Source organism: Glycine soja, chromosome 12 (assembly GCF_004193775.1).
Source record: "Glycine soja cultivar W05 chromosome 12, ASM419377v2, whole genome shotgun sequence".
NCBI classification, from domain to species: Eukaryota; Viridiplantae; Streptophyta; class Magnoliopsida; order Fabales; family Fabaceae; genus Glycine; species Glycine soja.
In genome coordinates this window covers 6,196,285-6,217,280 of record NC_041013.1, presented here as the reverse complement: position 1 = coordinate 6,217,280, position 20,996 = coordinate 6,196,285, and the positions used below count along the sequence as shown (strand labels likewise).

Below are 20,996 nucleotides of genomic sequence, written 5' to 3'. Positions count from 1 at the left end.
ATTATAATTAAAAATATCATTTTAGCCAAAATAAATCTGACCCAATGAAAAGAGGAGAATAATTAATTAAATGTCAAATAAAAAATCTCAAATATCACTTTATAAAAAATTAAAAATATATACAAACTGAAAATTAAGTTATTTATGTCTGTCCTGTCAATACAATTATAAGCTACTATGCTGCTTTAATCTAGCATAAAAAGGAGAACTATACATTTAACATGTTATGGCTAATGCTATCTTGTGAGTTTATCTTCTAATAAAAAACATACTCCCAGAAGAAACAAATGACCATAATTGAATTTTTCTTCTTTGGAGATTGCACTGCAAAAGAAATATTTTATCAAATTGCCACAAAAGACACCTGCAGGTTTTTCATAGACGGCCTGGGCTACGGTGGACCTCATTTTATATATTTTGTCATTAATAAAATAAATGATTATGTTGTCCTTAATCTATTTTATTTCCGATAATGTCATCAGTTACATCCATAAATGATTATGTTTTTCTTAATCTGGTGTGTTTTCAATAATATCATCAGTTACATCTTATAAGAGAGAAAGAGTGCTGTGTTGGATCTGGCATACTTCCTTCAACTAGCATTTTACAATCTCGTGTGTGAACCCAAAAAGAGAATGTAATAAAAAAATATTGTTGATGGAACAAGCAAGACTATATATATAGCAGTACCCCCGTGTACTCTAAGTATTGGAAAGTCTGATATATCCCTAAGTAATTGTTAGTATAAAATACTATATTACTGAGAAATTAATATATAATTATTAATCACAAATTTTGATTTAGAGATTGCTTTACCAGCAAAGACTGCATGCCCACTGAATAATGCTGGTTAAAGATTCTTTATATTGTAGTGAAAAGAAGTATTGTTTGGTATCTTTGGGAACCTTGCAAGTAGCAAATTAATCTAGCAAACCTTTCAAAAATGTCATTTTCTTTTTTATTGTCTTGTTCTATTCCTTTTCTTTCCCCTCTTAATCCCTAAACAAGTTTACCGGAAAGGTTCATGCAGCTATTAAAACTTTTCTTTTTAATGGAAAGCTATTAAAACTTTTTAGAGAACTTAAAAATATCGGGGTTTTAAGCGGCTGCCTTGAGGGCCCTGCTTATAATTATATATGTCAATGAATATGTCAAAAAACAAAAAAAAAAAATACTTTAGTGAATATTATCTAAAAATTATAGGGAAGATTTTAAAGCTAAGAACAACATATGGTTGTAAGGATTCTGATTTTTGGAGAAAATAAGAAAAAAATGATAAAAAAATCTTTTGTAAATGTTTCAACTGTTTATTAATACAATGGTTATGTCTGAGTATTTAATTATGATCAAAATAAGACGAAACAGAATAAAATCAAATCAAATAAAATTATTATTTATTATTTAAATATTTTAAACAATGAAATAAAATTTTACCCTCATACCTCATATAGAAAAAAATGAAAAAGATATTGAATAGAAAGTAAAACAAAATAGATTTCATCAAATTTTGTTTTATTTATTCTCAAATGATAAGTTTAATATCATTTTATTTTATTTCACTTATTCAATTACTTTTCATCACTCCAAACATAATTCAAACTTTCCCCTTATATTCACAAGAACAACAATAAAGATCTTTCGGTTGGCAATTTGGGTCTGATAATTCTATCGGATTTTCATTTGGATTTGTTAACTGAGAGTTGCTATTTCCATTCCCCTTATTATTAGAACACTCCCCTTTAAAATTTTTTTCCCTCAAATACTCTAGATATTAATTAATCTTCTAAGCCAAGGTATTATGCACTGCACTCCCCTTTTTTCTAATTCTTTTGGCATCATCTTCAATGAGTGATTTTGCATGATCTGTATAGAGAAGGCTAAGTGCAGCAGCATGTAAGCTGCACAATCAACACAACGTCGTTACACAAATCATTAACATTTGCAAACTAAAGAAAGAGTCTCTCTAACCAAATATGGGAAAATGAATAGAATTAACAAGTTGAATTGGTGTATAATCGAAGTGTTGGAACACATACTGTTTCTCACTCAATTGCAAGAGATGTAATTCACTCCCTCACACATTCACTCGTGTATCACTCACTGTTTTCAAGCAAAGAATTGCACACCTACACACTAAGAATAGTACTAGAGACAGAGAAAATGGTAGAATGAATAACTCTCTTTATTAAGATGTATGCATGTTCTTTTATACAAGTAAAACAGAGTACCAACCCTTTACACTTAGGCTAAGCACTTATAACAGAATTTTAAAATTCTATTACTCTCTTACATCCAATGTACAATTAAATCTACACCACTCAAAAACAGAATTAAACTCTCACACGAAGTGGGTGCAGCAATGTTCATTGATTTGGAGAAGGAAATAAACACAAGTAGAAGAAGGTGCTCGTGGTGATGCGGTCCACAATGATGTGAAAGGACCTGAGGTCCCAACAGGTATAATTGTTTGCTGGTCGATAAACCAAACATTAACACTGTGCATTGACGGAGGCCCAATCCAATTGAAGAAGGTTGCTGGCAAGAGCCATGAACTTTCTTCTTTCTTGCTCCAACTCACTCAATGCAATACAATACAATACAATTCACTTTATGTGTCTTTGGATGGCTTCTACAATTACCATAATTTATAATCTCAATTTTGATGATATTCTATATATTTGAATTATTTTCAAAATCATCATAAAATCTATTATAACAAATAAGAATTATGATAAAATTAAAACAAGTAAAAATAACTTTTATTTTTATCAAAATCAATTCTATATAATAATGAATAATGTAAAATAAATTTTATTTAAAAAATTTCAGTACAATTCTATATAACGGCTTCTGTACCGCCCAGAAGTATCTTCAACTAACAAAATTTAGGGAATATATTTTGTTTTTCACAGCAAAAAAAAAATATATAGCCTCTTGTTTCCTTCTCACATGCAACACCTCCTTACCTCTCCCTTTCCATTTTCTTTCTTTCCTTCACAAACTTCTATTTCACCAGCACAATTGTCTTTTTTTTTTTCCCTCACAAATCTCACAATTTTTTTTATAATATATAAAGAAGAACTATATTACAAAATTTACTCTCTATGATGTAATTATTTTTAATATTATAAAAACTAGCTTCTGTAATAAAATTATTTTGTATATGTTATGAAACTAATTTTTTGTAATATAGTTATTTTTAATTTTTTTTACAAAAAATTAGTTTCCTTAACACGTATCACAATTTTTTTATGATACATCCCAAAAATTCATTTAAAAAATATATTTCTAGTGCAAAAAGGGGCAAACATGTGAAGAGGAAAAGAAAAAAGTTACAAATAGAATCCCGATGCCAATGACACACGGGCCGGAGCAATGTAGTAAGATTTGGGCTTATAGCCCATAAATGAGATCAAAACAAAGAGGCTAGGAAGCAGTATTTATCACGTTGCATAAAATCAAAGAGACCTCACAGCACCACTGGTTGATATAGTGCTATGCCAACAAAAAGCGGAAGAAGCCCACACCCTCTCTCTATAAATATCCCAAACTTACATCACACTTTCTCCACAGCGAACTAACCTGCTTCAAATCACTAACCTCGAACCCTAATCACTCGCTTGGGTTCGTGCAGCGCAAAAACCCTAGGCTCGTTTTCTAGATCTTTTTTTTCTTCTCTCTTTTCCGATCTACCGTTAGAGATCGAAGATGGTGTCCGACGCCAGCAAGAAGAAGGCCGCACAGAAGAAGGCCGCCGCCGCCGCCAAGAGAGGTGGAAAGGCCGCCGCCGCCGCCGTTATGGAGGCGTCTTCCAAAGCCGCCAACAAGGTCGCCAACGGAATCGCCGATATTCAGATTTCGGATCGGACCTGCACCGGCGTCCTCTGTTCGCATCCTCTCTCCAGAGATATTCGAGTAAGTAACCCTAAACGTAATCGGAAATTATCGGATAATATACGATTCTTTTTTATTGTATAATTAAAAAACAAAATACAAACAAGAGTTTATTTTAGATGAATCATGTGCCCATTAGATATATAGAGATTTAACGTATGCCAGATTTCAGGGTGCGCAATAACCGGTTTGGTAAAAATCAATGGTTCCTAACCGTTATAATGGATTTAGTTTTATATCCAAATAGTTGAACCGGTTTTCAACCGGACTGGTTTTCTAAAACCGGACTGTTATTTAAAAACCGGTTCAGAACCGGGCTTGTTTTTAAAAAACTTGTGCAAAACCGGACTGGCTTCAAAACGGTTCTGAACCGATCTGTTTTTAAGAACCGAACCGGACTGGTTTTTAAAACCGGACCGTTTTTCAAAACCGGTTCATAACCGGACCGGGTTTCCAAAACCGGTTCCGTAACGAACTGGTTTTCCAAAACCGGTTTGTGAAGCGGACTGGTTTTAAAATCGGACTAGAATTGCTTCTGGAACCGGACTGGTTTTTAAAACGGGTTCGTGAACTGGTTTGTAAAAACCGGTTCGGGAACTGGTTTTTGAAAACCGGTTCGGGTCCGGAACCGGACTGGTTTCTGAAAACCGGTTCTTGAACTGGACTGGTATTTGAACTGTTTTTCTTTCAAATGAAAAAAATTGATTCAGGTTAAAATTTCATACTGGTTTTGTAAAAATAATTTGGTTAACAAAAATGGTTTTGTAAAACATTTTTTTTCAAACCAGTTCCATTAAACCCGGTTTGGTATCCGTTTGGTTAGGATACAGTTTGGGTTTTTTTCCACACACCTATCAGATTTATTTTAAGTTTTGAAATGTTCAGTTAATGATTTAAAATAAATATCTTGCCAGACAGCATAATGTTTTAGCAATTTTTAGCTAAATATTTCTTTCTGTTTTTTATTTTGAAAAGTGAAATTATTGGCTTGCTATGCATGCTCATATATTTCTCGTTTAAGAAGAAAGCATTTGGATAATCTACTTAGATCTTTCATTAATTATTAATCCGGTTTAGTGTGCAAGTTTTTTAGAACCGAGTTCATAGCAGACATATAAGTTTATTGGCTCAATTGTTTGCTTTGTATCCTCATAGCAGACATAATCTATCTTTTGATAATGTGCAAGTTTTCTAGAGAATGTGGTAGACATTCCCGGTTTAGTGAGTCTTACTTGTAGCTTGTTGTTGCTAGCGTGCGTGCACGTAAGTTGAGCGCCTAGCCCGGCACCTGGGTCTGTAGCATGGCCATTCTACCATGTTTCCAAGGTCAATATACTGGTTCTCCTTTGTGAATGTAACCAAATAAGGTAGGTGATATTGTAATGTTGTGCAGCAAAAGGACATTTCTGCCATATTAATTGTAACTATTTGTTAATGCTGAAATGATCTGTGTTGTATTGATGCATTTGCTTGTGTATTTTTTACAGATAGAGTCTCTATCTGTTACGTTCCATGGGCATGATCTCATTGTTGATTCTGAATTGGAGCTAAATTATGGAAGGTTTGTTGTCCTTACCCCATTGGTCCAGATATGATGTTGTAAATCATAACTTTACCAATGATTGTGATTGATTTGAATTTCTTTCAGGCGTTATGGTTTACTTGGATTAAATGGTTGTGGAAAATCTACACTGCTGACAGCTATTGGTTGTCGGGAACTTCCAATTCCCGATCACATGGATATATATCACCTAACCAGGGAGATTGATGCCTCTGACATGTCTGCATTGGAAGCTGTCATAAGCTGTGACGAAGAAAGGTTGAAATTGGAGAAAGAAGCTGAAGTTTTGGCTGCACAGGTTTGTTTAAGTTTTATGCATCCAGTTTTTACCCCTTTTGTTTTTTGTTTTATGATTTTGTATGGCTTGCTAACTTTGGTTGAGTGATAATGGTTCTAGGATGACGGAGGTGGTGAATCCCTTGAACGCATTTATGAACGATTGGATGCCCTAGATGCTGCCACTGCAGAAAAGCGTGCTGCTGAAATCTTGCATGGTCTTGGCTTTGACAAGCAAATGCAGGCAAAGAAGACGCGTGATTTTTCCGGTGGCTGGAGAATGAGGATTGCGTTAGCACGGGCTTTATTTATGAATCCAACCATTCTTCTACTTGATGAACCAACCAATCACCTTGGTATACTCTCTGCCCTGGAAAGAGTCCCTCTTGTTTGTCCAAATAATTTTTATCTGTCTTATGCAGTAATTGGTTGGGATGGTAATATTTGTTGGATCACCTGATTAAAGGTCCTGACTAAGCTTTATTTAGTTATTTTATTGAGTTATGTCTCAAATAAATGCGATGATCATTTATCAATTGCTGTCTAACTATTGGATAGGATTGTAGTTGTTGCCATGGTGGGATTGCTTCCAGTTTGGATGGTATAGTGGATGCATCATATCGACATGTTTGGGTGATTCAGAATGCCAGACCCAATCATTTGCATCTTGTTGTTTATGACTTGCGCTCCCTTATTATATTATGAAAAAGTTCTCGTCCCTCCCCTCTTGTCTAATATATGCATTATCATTTTGTTTTATTGTTGAGCACGTTTCTTCTAGTCCAACTGATGCAATATCTATTAATGTAGTTAGGCCTTTTGTCTAATAAAAAACAGTGTCAGAGGATTTCCAATAACCCAGAAGCCCTGTTTAACTAACTGAGTTAGGCCCCTTGACAAATTGAATTTGACATATGCATTTTGTTCCACTATTATATTATGAGAAATTCCTGTTTACATCTATGCTCTTGGAATAACTTTACACATATATTTAAATTTTTTAAATCTGTTTGCAGATTTGGAAGCTTGTGTGTGGCTGGAGGAGAGTTTGAAGAAGTTTGAACGTATTCTGGTTGTGATTTCACACTCTCAGGACTTTCTTAATGGTGTCTGCACAAATATTATCCATATGCAAAGCAAAAAACTGAAGATCTACACTGGTAATTATGATCAATATGTTCAGACACGTTCTGAGCTAGAAGAGAACCAGATGAAACAGTACAAGTGGGAGCAGGAGCAGATTGCCTCAATGAAGGAATACATTGCCCGGTTTGGCCATGGTTCTGCAAAACTAGCTCGCCAGGCACAGAGTAAGGAGAAAACGCTGGCAAAAATGGAACGTGGTGGACTTGCAGAGAAGGTGGTCAAAGACAAAGTTTTGGTATTCCGTTTTACCGATGTTGGGAAACTTCCCCCTCCAGTTCTCCAGTTTGTTGAGGTGTCATTTGGTTATACTCCTGATAATCTCATCTACAAGAACATTGACTTTGGGGTTGATTTAGACTCTAGGGTTGCACTGGTTGGACCCAATGGTGCTGGGAAGAGTACACTACTGAAGCTAATGACAGGTGACTTGATGCCTAGTGACGGCATGGTAAGGCGTCATAATCATCTTCGAATTGCACAATATCACCAGCATTTGGCCGAAAAGCTAGACATGGAAATGTCTGCTCTACAGTTTATGATTAAAGAATACCCCGGTAATGAGGAAGAGAAGATGAGGGGGGCAATTGGGAAGTTTGGGCTGTCAGGAAAAGCACAGGTGATGCCAATGAAGAACTTGTCAGATGGACAGAGGAGCCGAGTGATATTTGCTTGGTTAGCTTGGAGACAGCCTCAGATGCTTCTTTTGGATGAGCCAACTAATCATTTGGATATTGAGACAATTGACTCGTTGGCCGAGGCATTGAATGAATGGGATGGTGGCTTGGTGCTTGTAAGCCATGATTTTAGGCTCATAAATCAAGTGGCTCATGAGATATGGGTATGTGCTAATCAATCTGTGACCAGATGGGAGGGTGACATTATGGAATTCAAGGCGCATCTAAAGTCAAAGGCGGGTTTATCTGACTGAAACATACCAGTGGATGCTCTTTTCATTTTACACCTTATTTTCCTCCTAACTCTCCATTCTCTAAATTTTAAACACCCCTTCTATATTTCCTGTAATATCTCTTCTCAGTTTCTATACCACTTATCCTCTAGCTCTAGCAGGTGTTGTTTGGTTCCAAGGAGGGGGAAAGAAATTTAATGAGGGAAGGAGATAGATTTTAAATAAACATTCTGTTTGTTTGCTTGAGGAGAAGAGGGACTTGTATGTTAGGAGAGGAAAAATAGTTATTTTCTTATTTGATTCACAATGAGAAGAGAGTTCTAAAACTTGTTATCTTAAATGGTAGTGCTTCTAATATTCGAGAAAACATATTTTAGACATTTATTTCAATCTCTTAATTCTATTCAATCTATCGTTCTTAATATTTTTAGTTCTAACTTGATTTTTAATATTTTTAAAGAAACTATTAATAATTAAATAATATTGTATCACAATTTAAACTATTTATTATAAATTTTAAATATAGTTTATTATTTGTTTGCTTGTATCACAATGATTAAATAATATTGTAACACAATATAAATTATTGACTAAAATATTTATAACATAAGTAAAATTAGTTTAGATGTTTGTCTCCTTTTTAAATCCTTTCAATATTGACGGAAGTAAAAATTGGATAAGAAATTTTTTTGCTTCTCTCCGTTGCTCTCTTTTTCCAAAATTTAAACAATTTATAAAAATCTCTTTTCTCCCTTCTATTTTCTTCCAACTAAATACTATGTAGAAAAGATTATCGTCGATGCATTACCCTAACTTGGTAATGAATGACATGCTTGAGGTGAATAGTTATCTCGGCACTTTGCAAAGTGCAACTGCAGAGTGGTATTTATCAAATGAGTATGCTGAAAATAAATATATCTTTTTACTATTTATTCTATTAATAAACAGACGTAATGAGACGTGTCATGCTTTTATAAATTTTTTTCTCGCCCATTTTTATTTTATTTGGGAGTGGTTAATACACTAACGTGTTGATTGTTTTTCTCCAACTCTTAAATTCAACGGTACTACAAACAATGGAGTATACATGTGTCTTGATATAAATTATTAATACTTTGTATAATATAATCAAGATATTTTATTAAATTAATAATCAAACCAATTTTTTGTTATTATGTATATAATATCTTGTTATAATCATGTTATTATACACTAACGTGTTGATGTATTGATTTGTTGATTGTTTTTCTCTTGCTGGCAGATTTAGCAGTATTATTACATGAATGTTGAGTATACACTACATAGTTTTGGACCTTTTGATAAAGTTTCATATATTTGTTATAGAAAAGATCTCCAATAATTCAAATAAAACTGGAATCTAAATTCAAAACTGAAAATATTTTTTTTGGAGACGTAAATTAGATAATAAACATTAATATAAAATTTGAAAAAAAATTGGTATATCTTTTTTGCGACTTATTAATACTATATTATTCATTTAATATAATAAAATATATATTATTTTTAATCAAACTATGTGTACATTTTTTTTTATGTAACATGTTATATTGTCAAATACTCTAAAAGGAATCTATTTATTACTTCTTCTTGGACCCATAAAATTTTAGGGCCTACTCAAGTAAATCGTCTACTTTGCTAATGGCTGGCTGGCGAATACCCTTAACGTAGGAGAGGATATGGAGTTAGTAGACATGTGCTATACATAGCTCGTTTCCAAAGATGAAGTATTTAAAGTCTTGAATTCAATAAAGCCGTATAAATCTCTTAGACCTTATGGCTTCTGGGGTATTTTATTCAAACAACATTGGCATTTGATTATTGATATATGTCTGGAAATTGGCGAGTAGCGAACCCTTCTTAACAGGTTGTTTTCCTCCACAATTAGATGAGACCCTATTTGCTCTAATGCCTACCAAGTCAATTTTTTTATTTTTTTTTATAAAAAAAATCTATTAAATTTTAAATAATTGTTTAAAAATCAAAAATAGAAACTAGATATCTTTTTTATCTTCTCTTTTGTTGCTTCTTTGTTTACATATATGAATTTGTCATTGTTAAAGGGTTTAGAGTGCGTGGGTTATTATTAATTTTTTATAATACATGAATTTGTCATTAGTGATACTCTAGCCTTGCTCTCGTAATTCATGGTCTATTCTTTATGCTCCAGTCATAGATATAACACGCCTCATTAGTGGGCGTGCCATGCATGATGTAGGCATGGATGCAGTCCTTCATCTTGCATCGAGATCCCAAAAAAGGCACTTTACAAAAATCAAATTCTAACTCTCTTTTCATGTATTAAACAAGTTTTTTTTTTGTTTTTTTACAATAATTAAAATAATTTTTTAAAATAATCACACACATCTTTCTAGTGATTCACATCTCTGATCCCTTTCATTTTGCACGTAGTGTTGATTGCACTTGTATTTAACCTCTCTATGTTTTTCTTTTCTTAATTGTATGCGCCCAGTAACATTAGAAAATCTGTAAATAAGACATAACATGGCAAAATAATATTGTTGATTCCACAATATATGCTACGCATCAATTCCTATGAATAAATGATACAACAATATATTCTTTATTAGTGGTTTTTTTTTTCTTTCAAATAATCACTAATAAAGCGAAGCACTTTTTTTTTTTCCAAAGAGCTGAGTAATATTTTCTTTTTACATACAAGTCTCATCATATAATCTGCTACATTCACATCATTTCCTTTTTTTTCTGATTAGCAATAAATGCACCTCTTGGCCAATACAGTAGCATTTGTATTATAACGGCTAATAAACATGCATGTATCTTAAATCATCCTCAACTTATAAAAAAATTACTTATACATTAAAATCCTTTCATAAATTAGTTAGTATTAATAATTGTAAGATTTATTAAATTTTATAATTGAAAAAAATTATGAAGGTTTATTTTTATTTTTTAAAAAAAATCAATCTATTGAACATAAAAAATATGCAGATATATACATAGAATGGGTAGAAAAAATAATCCTACGGCTTGTTTGGCAATTAGAAAATAACAAGATCTTAAATAATAAGTCATGTTATCAATACCATATTGCCTATAAAGTGAATAATTTATTGTATTACTTAAGGAAGTGGTATTTGTACACCTTCTGAAATGCACATAGCATGGTAGAACTTACCAATAAACATTTCCTAATACTAAAGGGTTGACACATTTGATCGAGTCTTCTACTCATCTCAGATGTGAGTTGGATTTGATTTCACTCTATATTAATTAATCCTCGTTGAGGCTGATACTCTTTTCTAATCTTGCATGGACGTGTCTTCCTCTGAACTAAACTTTCAATGAAAATATTAAACACATCCTAATAAAATCTTCTTTTTTTTTAGTAATAGGCTCGATATATATCAGCAGCTTTTTTTTTTTTTCCTTTTAGTCCGGGCAATAGATATCAGTAGTTTTCAGCCATGGTTTTGTTGCATGCAGTTTCAGAAGAATCTCTCTCTTCCTTTCCGTTGCTGAGCCAATAATAACCTCTCAAGTTCACTAGGCCTGCAAGGAATCGTTAGTGCACCATGTTGATCAAACCCATACTCTTCTGCTGCTTGTTCCAATAGACCCAAGAATGTTGAGTTTCTTAAGTAGCTCAATGGCACCAAGAATCTCTTTATTGTCTCCTTTTCATGCTCAGCAATCACTGCAAAATGTCCTTCTAGCACACACGCTGTTGTGTCATAATCTCCATAATAGGAAGAACTTGATTTATTTCTGCGCAATAAAAGACTCTTCTGAAGCTTTTCAAACACACTCTTCAACTTCAAAACACCATCTAAAACCCTCCTTTTGCTGCTGCTTCTTACATTAAGCCTTGCCATCACGATTTTATGTACCACTACTGGATTTTTGGTGTTTTTTATTCATCTTCTTCTTTTTTGAGCAATTTGATATAGGTGACACGACTTATATTTATAGTGTGTGCATGGTGTTGGAAAAAGAACTTGGAGGAGGAAAAGACTAATTGGACACAGACCAAACACGAAAGAGAGATGTGGTTAAAAAATGTACATGCATGAGATGAGACTAGTGCAGGCATGCATGTGCGGTGCAGTGTTGTCGAACTTTAATTTACCGAAGAAACGTCTCTTGTGGATGTCATGTCATTATGTCATGACATGTATCTGCCACCAGTTCTTAATTATATATTTATTAAGGAACTCTTCATAACGCTTTAATTTTTCTATATAATGCCAATCTTTCATGAGTATTGTCGTCCTCTATGCTCTACGACTTTCTTTAATGATTCAATTTTGTGGACCAGTTAGGACCGTCTCTATGCAAATAATCCGTGGGGCAGGTACATTTTACTTATATTTTAGGTAGAAAGTATCTATAGGTGTGTTTTAACATGAAATTGTGAATTGTTCTATCTAGTTTCCAAAGGGTGTTTTCCTGCTTAATTCTAGCAGGTTTCAAACAAGTTTTTAAAATTTATTATTGGATAATGGTGGCTAGCAAATAAATTAAATAATTAGTCTTTGACTTTTAGTATGGTTAGCCTATTACATATTAAGACCCATGCATAATGTCATAAAAAATGAATATAATTTTTTTACTGCTATTTAATATCCGCCATAGGTCTGAAACTCTTTCTAGTAAATTGAATAGTCAATTATGTCACGTAGTGATTAATCATAAGTATAAATATGTAGTAGTAAGTAATTTCAAATTAACCATACAATAAGTTCCTTCCTTTCACCCAATCTCTGTCCAATGTCAGTTGATGAATATTCAACTCAAAGAATAAATAAATAAACAACACAGACCACAAATATAAAATTTGAATATAAGAAGCAAAAATGAATAAAATGTCTTTTAGACCTTTTAATTTTTAGTTGTGACTAATTTGCAAATTAAATAACAGTACTTTAGCACATGAACTTTGCATTATTTTTAAAGTGAATCATGTTATATGCAACCCGAAAAAATTTCTCAAAAGTACATATATTTTTAACGACGCTACCCGTATTTTTCGTGCCTAATAATACAACTATATGAAAAAATATCTTGATTAAAAGATGATAAATGACTTATTCCATCATTTGTTTTTATTCTATTTTATTTTGATCATTTGTCTTTTAAAAAATTGCACAAATTGAAAATTACAAATCTCACACCTAAATTGAAATCCCCAAAATTGCACAACCAATTCAACTTGAAAAGTCATCAGATCTTCAAGAATCAAAGCAAAGAAAAGAATAAAAAAGACTCATTTGGTTGGACATTTAGATTCTTGTTGAAAGGATGCGAGAGAATCACATTATAGTGTTCTTGTTAAATCCAATGACCTCCTCGGATTTGGGTGCAAGGGAGAATCACATTATGGTGTTCTTATTAAATCCAATGACCTCCTTGGGTTTGGGTGCAAAAAGGGTTGTAGACTAACGCTTTTGTGAGTTGAGATGAGAAAGCAAAAATGATGTTGTGCATGTGGTTGTAGGAGGAAAGGTGGTTATGCATCAAATTTTATGTGGATGATATTATATTGAAGTTGAATATTGAATTGTCTGAGCTTTGTAATTTTTGTTTTGAAGAAAAAAAAAAGAAGAAGCTATGATTTGTGATAGATGAAATATCTGTAGCATGACCTCTTCCTTATTTGTTGGTAACCAGGCTTTTAGAAACTGATTTAATTATTGTTAACAATGTTAACTTTAAATTAATAGAAGGATTATTTTGAAATTTTTTAAAAGATAAAGAATTAAAATGAATTTTTTAAAAAATAAAAATTTTAAAAAATAGATAAAAAATTAAATAGATCATTTGATAATATACGCTTATTAAAAAATATTATGTTTGTTATTATGTTTACTTATGTTTATTTTTTTAAATATTTATTATAATGTTTATTATAAGATGAAAATTAAATTATATTTTAAATAAATAATCTCTCATTACACATTCTTAAACAAAAATAACTATTTGTGTTACATTTAAACATAAAAATAGAAACAAGATAAATATAATAATGATTTACATAATATTGGTTTTTTCTATAAACAAAAAAGATAATATTGTATTTGATAACAAAATTGATTTGTAATTCCCAATACAAAAGCTATAAAAAGAGACCACGCCCCTCACATCACCAGTGTAGTTCTCTCTTTGCGTTTTGCTTTGTTTCTTCATCATCGCGAAGCTCTTTATCTTCCATTCCAACAATGTCTCACCAAGTCGAATCTTCCGACTCGTGAGTTAACTCGTCGTCGTTAACTTTGTCTTCTTTTCCCCCCCAAAATGCTAAATACCCATACGATAAAGTTTGAGTTTTTTCTTTCTTTTCTGAATTTCAGGAAATCTTGGAAGAAAGACTCTTCCACTTCGATTCTTGAACGGAAGAAATCGCCGAACCGGTTAGTCGTTGACGAAGCAGTTAACGATGACAATTCGGTGGTCGCCATGCACCCTCAAACCTTGAAAAAACTCCAACTTTTCCGCGGAGACACTATCCTCGTCAAGGTCTCACTCAATTCCAAAGATTCTAGGTTTCAATTATTTATTTATTTTATTATTAGTATTAATGCTGTTATTGGATTTGTGGTGCAGGGGAAGAAACGGAAGGACACGGTTTGCATTGCTCTTCGGGACGAGAATTGTGAAGAATCGAAGATAAGAATGAACAAAGTTTTGAGGTCGAATTTGAGGGTTCGTCTCGGAGATGCTGTGTCTGTGCATTCGTGCCCTGATGTTAAGTATGGGAAACGCGTTCACATTCTTCCCATTGATGATACCATTGAAGGTGTCACTGGCAATCTCTTTGATGCTTACTTGAAACGTGAGTCAACCCTTCTTCTTCTGTACCAGAGAATACGTACAGTTGTTAATTATTATTATTAGAATATGTTACTTTGTTATAGTTATACTTGAAAAATGTTGAGTGTGCTTAGTGATTATTAAAATGTAATACTTTATTGCTGGATTTTGTGTTGTGTTGTTGTCACTTACCTGTGAGCGAGATTTCTTTGTTGGGGTACGGTTTTAGTTGTTGTAATGCCTCATTGTTGTGTATATAACTCTCCCCCCATTGCTTAAAATTTGTTTCATGAGTTGTTGTTATGAGAAGCTATTATTGTCTAGTATGGGTGTGGTTGGGTAAAAAGCGTGATTTAGTGCTTGTCATGTAAGTGCTTATGTGTGAGTTGTTTTTATAATTCAAGAGGAAATAGGGTTAAATTGATTTCATATAAGTTGGTGAATATGTTTTAAGTTATTTTTCATATGCTCTCCCAGACACATGCACGACACATGCACGAGTGCAAATTCAAATAAGCTCTTCCAAGGTTTTAACTATTTTTTTTAAAATAATTTGCAGCATATTTCTTGTCCAAGGAGGGATGAGAAGTGTAGAGTTCAAGGTCATTGAAATTGATCCTGGGGAGTATTGTGTGGTTGCTCGAGACACTGAAATATTCTGTGAGAGGGAACCTGTGAAAAGAGAGGATGAAGAAAGGCTGGATGAGGTTGGCTATGATGATGTGAGCTGTGTCAGGAAGCAAATGGCACAGATTCGTGAGTTGGTAGAGCTTCCACTAAGACACCCACAACTTTTTAAATCAATTGGTGTGAAACCACCCAAAGGAATTTTGCTGTATGGACCCCCAGGCTCTGGTAAGACATTGAAAGCTAGAGCTGTTTCTAATGAAACTGGAGCGTTCTTCTTTTGTATTAATGGCCCAGAGATTATGTCCAAACTGGCTGGAGAGAGTAAAGTAATCTCAGGAAAGCATTTGAAGAAGCTGAAAGTAATCTCATCTTTATTCATGAGATTGATTCTATTGCACCCAAGCGGGAGAAGACACATGGTGAAGTCGAAAGGAGAATTGTTTTACAACTTTTGACTCTTATGGACGGATTTAAATCTCGTGCTCATGTTATTGTTATTGGAGCTACAAATAGGCCAAATAGTAGCCCTGCTTTGAGAAGGTTTGGTAGATTTGATAGGGAAATTGATATTGGTGTTCCTGATGAAGTTGGAAGACTTGAAGTCCTTCGTATACATACCAAAAACATGAAGTTTTCAGATGATGTAAATTCAGCATGCTTAAATTTCATTTCTGTTGGTGGATTTATTGATTTTTTTTTTCATTTATCGGTGTGTCTAACGTACTGTACTGGTTTTCTTGCTGTGTAGGTTGATATAGAGAGAATTGCAAAAGATACTCATGGATATGTTGGTGCTGACCTTGCTGCCATTTGCACTGAAGCTGCTCTGCAATGCATCAGGGAGAAAATGGATGTTATTGATTTGGAAGATGAGAACATTGATGCTGAAGTGCTGAATTCTATGACAGTTTCAAATGAGCATTTCCATACCGCTCTAGGAACAAGCAATCCATCTGCTTTACGAGAAACTGTTAGTAGTTTTTTTATTCTTTTGAATTCCTTCAAATTTAACTTATTTTGCTGGTGAGGCCTTCTGTCTTTGATGTTCTTCTCCCTAATTAGCAATCTTTATTGACAGGTTGTTGAGGTGCCTAATGTCAGCTGGGAGGATATTGGAGGCCTCGAGAATGTCAAGCGCGAGCTGCAAGAGGTCATAAATCTCTACTATCATGGTTAAACGTTTTTGCTTAGTTTTATATCAATTTGATTTGAAAGGATTTTGCCTTTCTGGATGTAGACTGTTCAATATCCTGTGGAGCACCCAGAAAAATTTGGGAAGTTTGGTATGTCACCATCAAAAGGAGTTCTCTTCTATGGTCCTCCAGGATGTGGGAAAACGTTGTTAGCAAAAGCAATCGCTAATGAATGTCAAGCTAACTTCATCAGTGTGAAGGGCCCAGAATTGCTCACTATGTGGTTTGGTGAAAGTGAAGCCAATGTTCGAGAAATTTTTGACAAGGCCAGACAATCAGCTCCATGTGTCCTCTTCTTTGATGAGCTTGATTCCATTGCTACTCAGGTCTATTTTTGTCACATATTTCTAGCTTGTCATATTGATTGATATTAAACTGAGTTATAATTGTATCTTTGTTTATCATCGCTTACACATTTGTAAAATATTCCAATTATCCCATACGCCAAAGTTATGTTTTGAATGTTATTTAATACCTTTGCAATTTTGTGTGTGGGCGCACACACACTATCATTGTTGCAGAGAGGAAGTAGTGTTGGAGATGCTGGGGGTTGCTGCTGATAGAGTTCTGAATCAACTTCTGACTGAAATGGATGGCATGAATGTCAAAAAGACCGTGTTCATAATTGGGGCAACCAACAGACCTGATATCATTGACTCAGCACTTCTTTGGCCTGGTCGTCTAGATCAATTGATCTATATTCCTCTTCCAGATCAGGAGTCCCGTTATCAAATCTTCAAGGCCTGCATGAGGAAGTCACCTGTCTCAAAAGATGTTGATTTGAGAGCACTAGCTGAGTATACAAAAGGCTTTAGCGGTGCTGATATAACAGAGATATGCCAGCGAGCATGCAAATATGCTATTAGAGAAAACATAGAAAAGGTATGTTTTTTGTTAGGTTAATAGATAAAAAAAATTCTCTTAGTTCTTAGAGCTTTCAAGGAAGCAGTCTCTATGATGCCAGTTTACAGCTGTCTAGGAAGTCTTTTAAAACTTAATGAAGGTCTGTTTGATAATCTTTCCATTGTTCTTCTGTGTTTTGGTGGTGCTTTCAGTCACTAGTGAAGTACACACATCAAATTAATCTGTTATGCATTTTCCTCAGACCAACAATCCCTTTTTAAATTTGTATATTTGGGATAATTGGTCAATTAATAGGCTTAATCAATCTTTATCCGAGGGTTGATTCAGAAAATCACATTTTGGATAGGAGGTATAGGCCATGATATCTATTGTTGAAGTAATTCATCCTTTTCTTGTGTTTATTGACAATAGTTTTGTTAAGTTGTCGATGTATTAATTATAAATCTCTGATATCTGAGGTCTACTAGATCATCATATAATGTGAATGGATTGGTTTGGAATGGAGTGAGGCACACCATCGAGTTGTTTTTCGATTCAAGATTCTGATTCTTTTCCTATACCTGCTCAATGAGTTTCTTATCATTATGTTTGTGTTTGATTTCTTTCAGGACATAGAGCGTGAGAGAAAGAAAAGAGACAACCTTGAGGCCATGGATGAAGACATTGAGGAGGAAGATGTTGCAGAGATCAAGGCTGCTCATTTTGAAGAGTCAATGAAGTATGCGCGTAGGAGTTAGTGATGCTGATATACACAAATACCAAGCATTTGCTCAGACCTTACAGCAATCCAGGGGCTTTGGAAGTGGCTTTAATTTTCCAGCAACTGGAGGTAGGACCGTAGGATCTGAACCCTTTGCAACTTCTGCTGGTAGAGCTGATGATGATGATCTCTATAGTTAGGTTTTATTTATTTAAAGTTACATACCTAGCTCGGAACTGCGAAGCCTTTTTCAGATTTTACTTTTCATATATTAGTTAACCAACATTAGAACCGGATTTTGTAATGCTCAGATATATATAATTATATGATGGACGAAATTCGGGTTATGTTGGAAAATAATTGAGCATATAATTCTTAGGTTGCTGCCTAATCCTGGATTTCAGTTCTGTAGTGGGTTGCTACTTACTGGTATAACGTTAACAACTGTCCAACGATTTATTGGATTTTATTATACTTAGCGGATTTCCAAAGCTTATAAATGCTTGACAACTAATCAGGATATGAAAGAAGTAAAGAAAATACACCCATAGCAACTCTCTTAAATTTTTTTCATGCCTTTGCCCATTTGTCCATATAGTTTGCACTCGGGTTGATGAGGTCAACATTTTTGCACGGGCAGCACGTAGGCTCCCTGGTGTTACTCTATATCATTGCTTATGCTTTACTGACCCTAAAACAAAAACAAAACATTGCATATGCTTTGCTGTGTGTACATTATAAGCCAATAATTTTGCCCTACCCTGGAGTTAGTGTGCTCTATATCTTATGACTTGGAAGTTGATGCTTGAGGGAAGGTGCTATTTTGGTCCATTATGTCCAGTTTGGGAAAGAGGAAAGAAATATGATGGATGAAAATAAAAAGGTCAGTGGAAAGATAAATATAGAAGAGATAAAGAGAGAAATAGAAATTAGTGAAAATAGGTGAGAAATAGTAAAGTTAGTATTTCTCCTCTAAACCAAATCATTTCCATCTGCTCTCACATCTCTCCAATTTATTCTCCACCAAATTTTGGGAGGGATATGAAATGAGTCTGTTTTTAAACTTGGCAAAATTTGATAGTTTAATTTTTAATTTTTCAAATAACCCTTTTAATTAGAAAAGCCATGAAAACTGACAATTTTTGTTTTTATTAACTTATTCAATTTGTCAATTTTTAATTACTTTTTTTTCTCTTCTAAAAGCTTAAACAAACTACCTTCAACAGAGTTGTGGGAGGATGGCCATTCCAACTTCCAAATGAAAGTAGACTGAAACACAGCCTCCTCGTATACTCCTTGGGATATCTAGTATAATTTTTATAGTTAAACAATTCATTTGCTCATTATTTTAAGTTTTAGTCCATATAAAAAAAATAATCTAACTTTTAGTCTTTGAATAGTTCTTTTGTAACGATTTATTACTATCAGAGTTTTTGTAATGACTTTACACAACCAGAAAATTTTCTTTGATATTATCAATAAGAATCAAAACTTAACTTTTTTTTATGCTTGTGTAATTAAAACCTCCCATTTTCTTGTGTAGAGACTAAAACTCAATGCAGGAACAACCGTAGAAACCAAGTGAATAGTTTTAACTTAATTTAATTAACTGAAGACCAAGCACAACAGGAAAACAAATACAAGGCTAATGCGCCCATCACCCTGAATAATATTGGAATACATGAGGACATGTAAAAAAAAAAAAAAAAAAACATTACATAGTATATCACATCGCCCTATTTGGGTATTACATATGGTATATAATATTCCTTTGGCATTATTACATACTTGTGCTTAGCGTAATGCATGGCAAATATGCTGATATGGCTTGGTAAAAACAAAAATATCTTCTCTGTTTCTCATGTTTGGTCAATGAGTCAGGCATTGAGCTATACACAACAGGAAAAGAATACTAAGATTTTCACCTTGCCTAAGCACTTCCTTCAAAATTGTAATAGATATATCAATCACAGATAAGCAAAGCAAAATGACACGATTATCTCATCTTTCTCATATCCAGAAAAAAACATGTACAAACTTCAACACTTGCAAAGTCTTCCTTTCCATTCAGCAAGACATCATCCTCATGGCTTCTCCGAACGCATTCCGGAACAGCCACTAGAGCCTAGTGTGTCATAGTTCACGAATCTGCTTGGAGCTGAGTTATGTCTATACCCTTTTGGCAAGCAATTCTTGACTTGTCTCCCTTGGAAGACATTTTGTTTGTTACCAAGATGTGGCCTCAAATAAGTTTCAGCTTCTGATAGAAATTGAGGCCTTGTAACTGTGCTAGGAGCACTTTGTGGAATGATCCTTGCAGCCATGGTCATGTGTAGGGAATTTAGAGAGAGGATGAGGTAAAGGGCCAGAAGGGAGAAATGTGTGGTAGTAGTAGTAGACATTTAAGTTTTTTTTGAACTTTGTATAGTCTTTGGTTTGAGTTTGTGATAGAAAGGAGGAGGGAGGGGTTTTATGCTAGATTGTTGTGAAGGGGTTAAAACCAAGAGTCTTAAATAGGCTCGTGAATAGCTAGTGAATGCAGTTATGCACAGCTCATTGTTATAGTACACCATAACTTTGGAGGTGTGGTGGAGGTGAGTTGGCGGGGTGGGTGCTCTTTTTTTGTGTTGCAAGTGAGGATGCTCGTGAGTTCATCTTATTGCACTCAGTCAAATTTGTGCTGTTTTTCTGCCCCTAAATCCAAGTAATATCTTCTTTTGGTTTACAATTAGTCAGCATACATACGATATTTTTGAGAATGATAACAGCACACTCGCTAATAAATTCTTTATTATTGATTGAATTGATTAACAATTACAAATTTTACTTATTTAACGAATTTCTCCTTATCCTATAATTTTCAATAAATTTTAAATAACGGAGCGTGCATTAAGAAATATATTATTAGCATAATAGTATATGACAGAAAAAAGTCTAATGTGTCGTCTTTGTGAAAAAATAATTGAGACATTGCCCAGTTGGGGAACCATTTAAAGATCATTGTAGGTAGCATAA

General features: G+C 33.8%; 2 protein-coding genes and 1 pseudogene across 2 annotated transcripts; 2 read left to right on the top strand and 1 right to left on the bottom strand.

Annotated features, from left to right (window-relative positions):
• The first annotated feature begins 3,501 nt into the window (after positions 1 to 3,501).
• Positions 3,502 to 8,192, top strand: LOC114379137 (ABC transporter F family member 1-like). The gene is made up of 5 exons (XM_028337731.1): positions 3,502 to 3,915; positions 5,382 to 5,455; positions 5,543 to 5,753; positions 5,853 to 6,087; positions 6,748 to 8,192. The coding sequence occupies exons 1-5, from the start codon at positions 3,709 to 3,711 to the stop codon at positions 7,803 to 7,805; spliced, it is 1,785 nt and encodes a 594-aa protein (XP_028193532.1). The 5' UTR covers positions 3,502 to 3,708; the 3' UTR covers positions 7,806 to 8,192.
• A 2,728-nt stretch (positions 8,193 to 10,920) lies between these two features.
• Positions 10,921 to 11,705, bottom strand: LOC114378595 (auxin-responsive protein SAUR71-like). Its single transcript, XM_028337239.1, has one exon. It carries the CDS (start codon positions 11,657 to 11,659, stop codon positions 11,273 to 11,275), a length of 387 nt encoding a protein of 128 aa, XP_028193040.1. The 5' UTR covers positions 11,660 to 11,705; the 3' UTR covers positions 10,921 to 11,272.
• A 2,297-nt stretch (positions 11,706 to 14,002) lies between these two features.
• LOC114380311 lies at positions 14,003 to 18,328 on the top strand (annotated as a pseudogene).
• The last annotated feature ends 2,668 nt before the right edge of the window (positions 18,329 to 20,996 follow it).

What these genes read in the sequence shown, in the direction of transcription:
- LOC114379137 (XM_028337731.1), top strand. Translation starts at nt 3,709, where the DNA reads ATGGTGTCCGACGCCAGCAAGAAGAAGGCCGCACAGAAGAAGGCCGCC. An exon ending in CTCTCTCCAGAGATATTCGA is followed by an intron (nt 3,916 to 5,381) that starts GTAAGTAACCCT and finishes TATTTTTTACAG; the next exon opens with ATAGAGTCTCTATCTGTTAC. An exon ending in TTGGAGCTAAATTATGGAAG is followed by an intron (nt 5,456 to 5,542) that starts GTTTGTTGTCCT and finishes AATTTCTTTCAG; the next exon opens with GCGTTATGGTTTACTTGGAT.
- LOC114378595 (XM_028337239.1), bottom strand. Translation starts at nt 11,659, where the DNA reads ATGGCAAGGCTTAATGTAAGAAGCAGCAGCAAAAGGAGGGTTTTAGAT.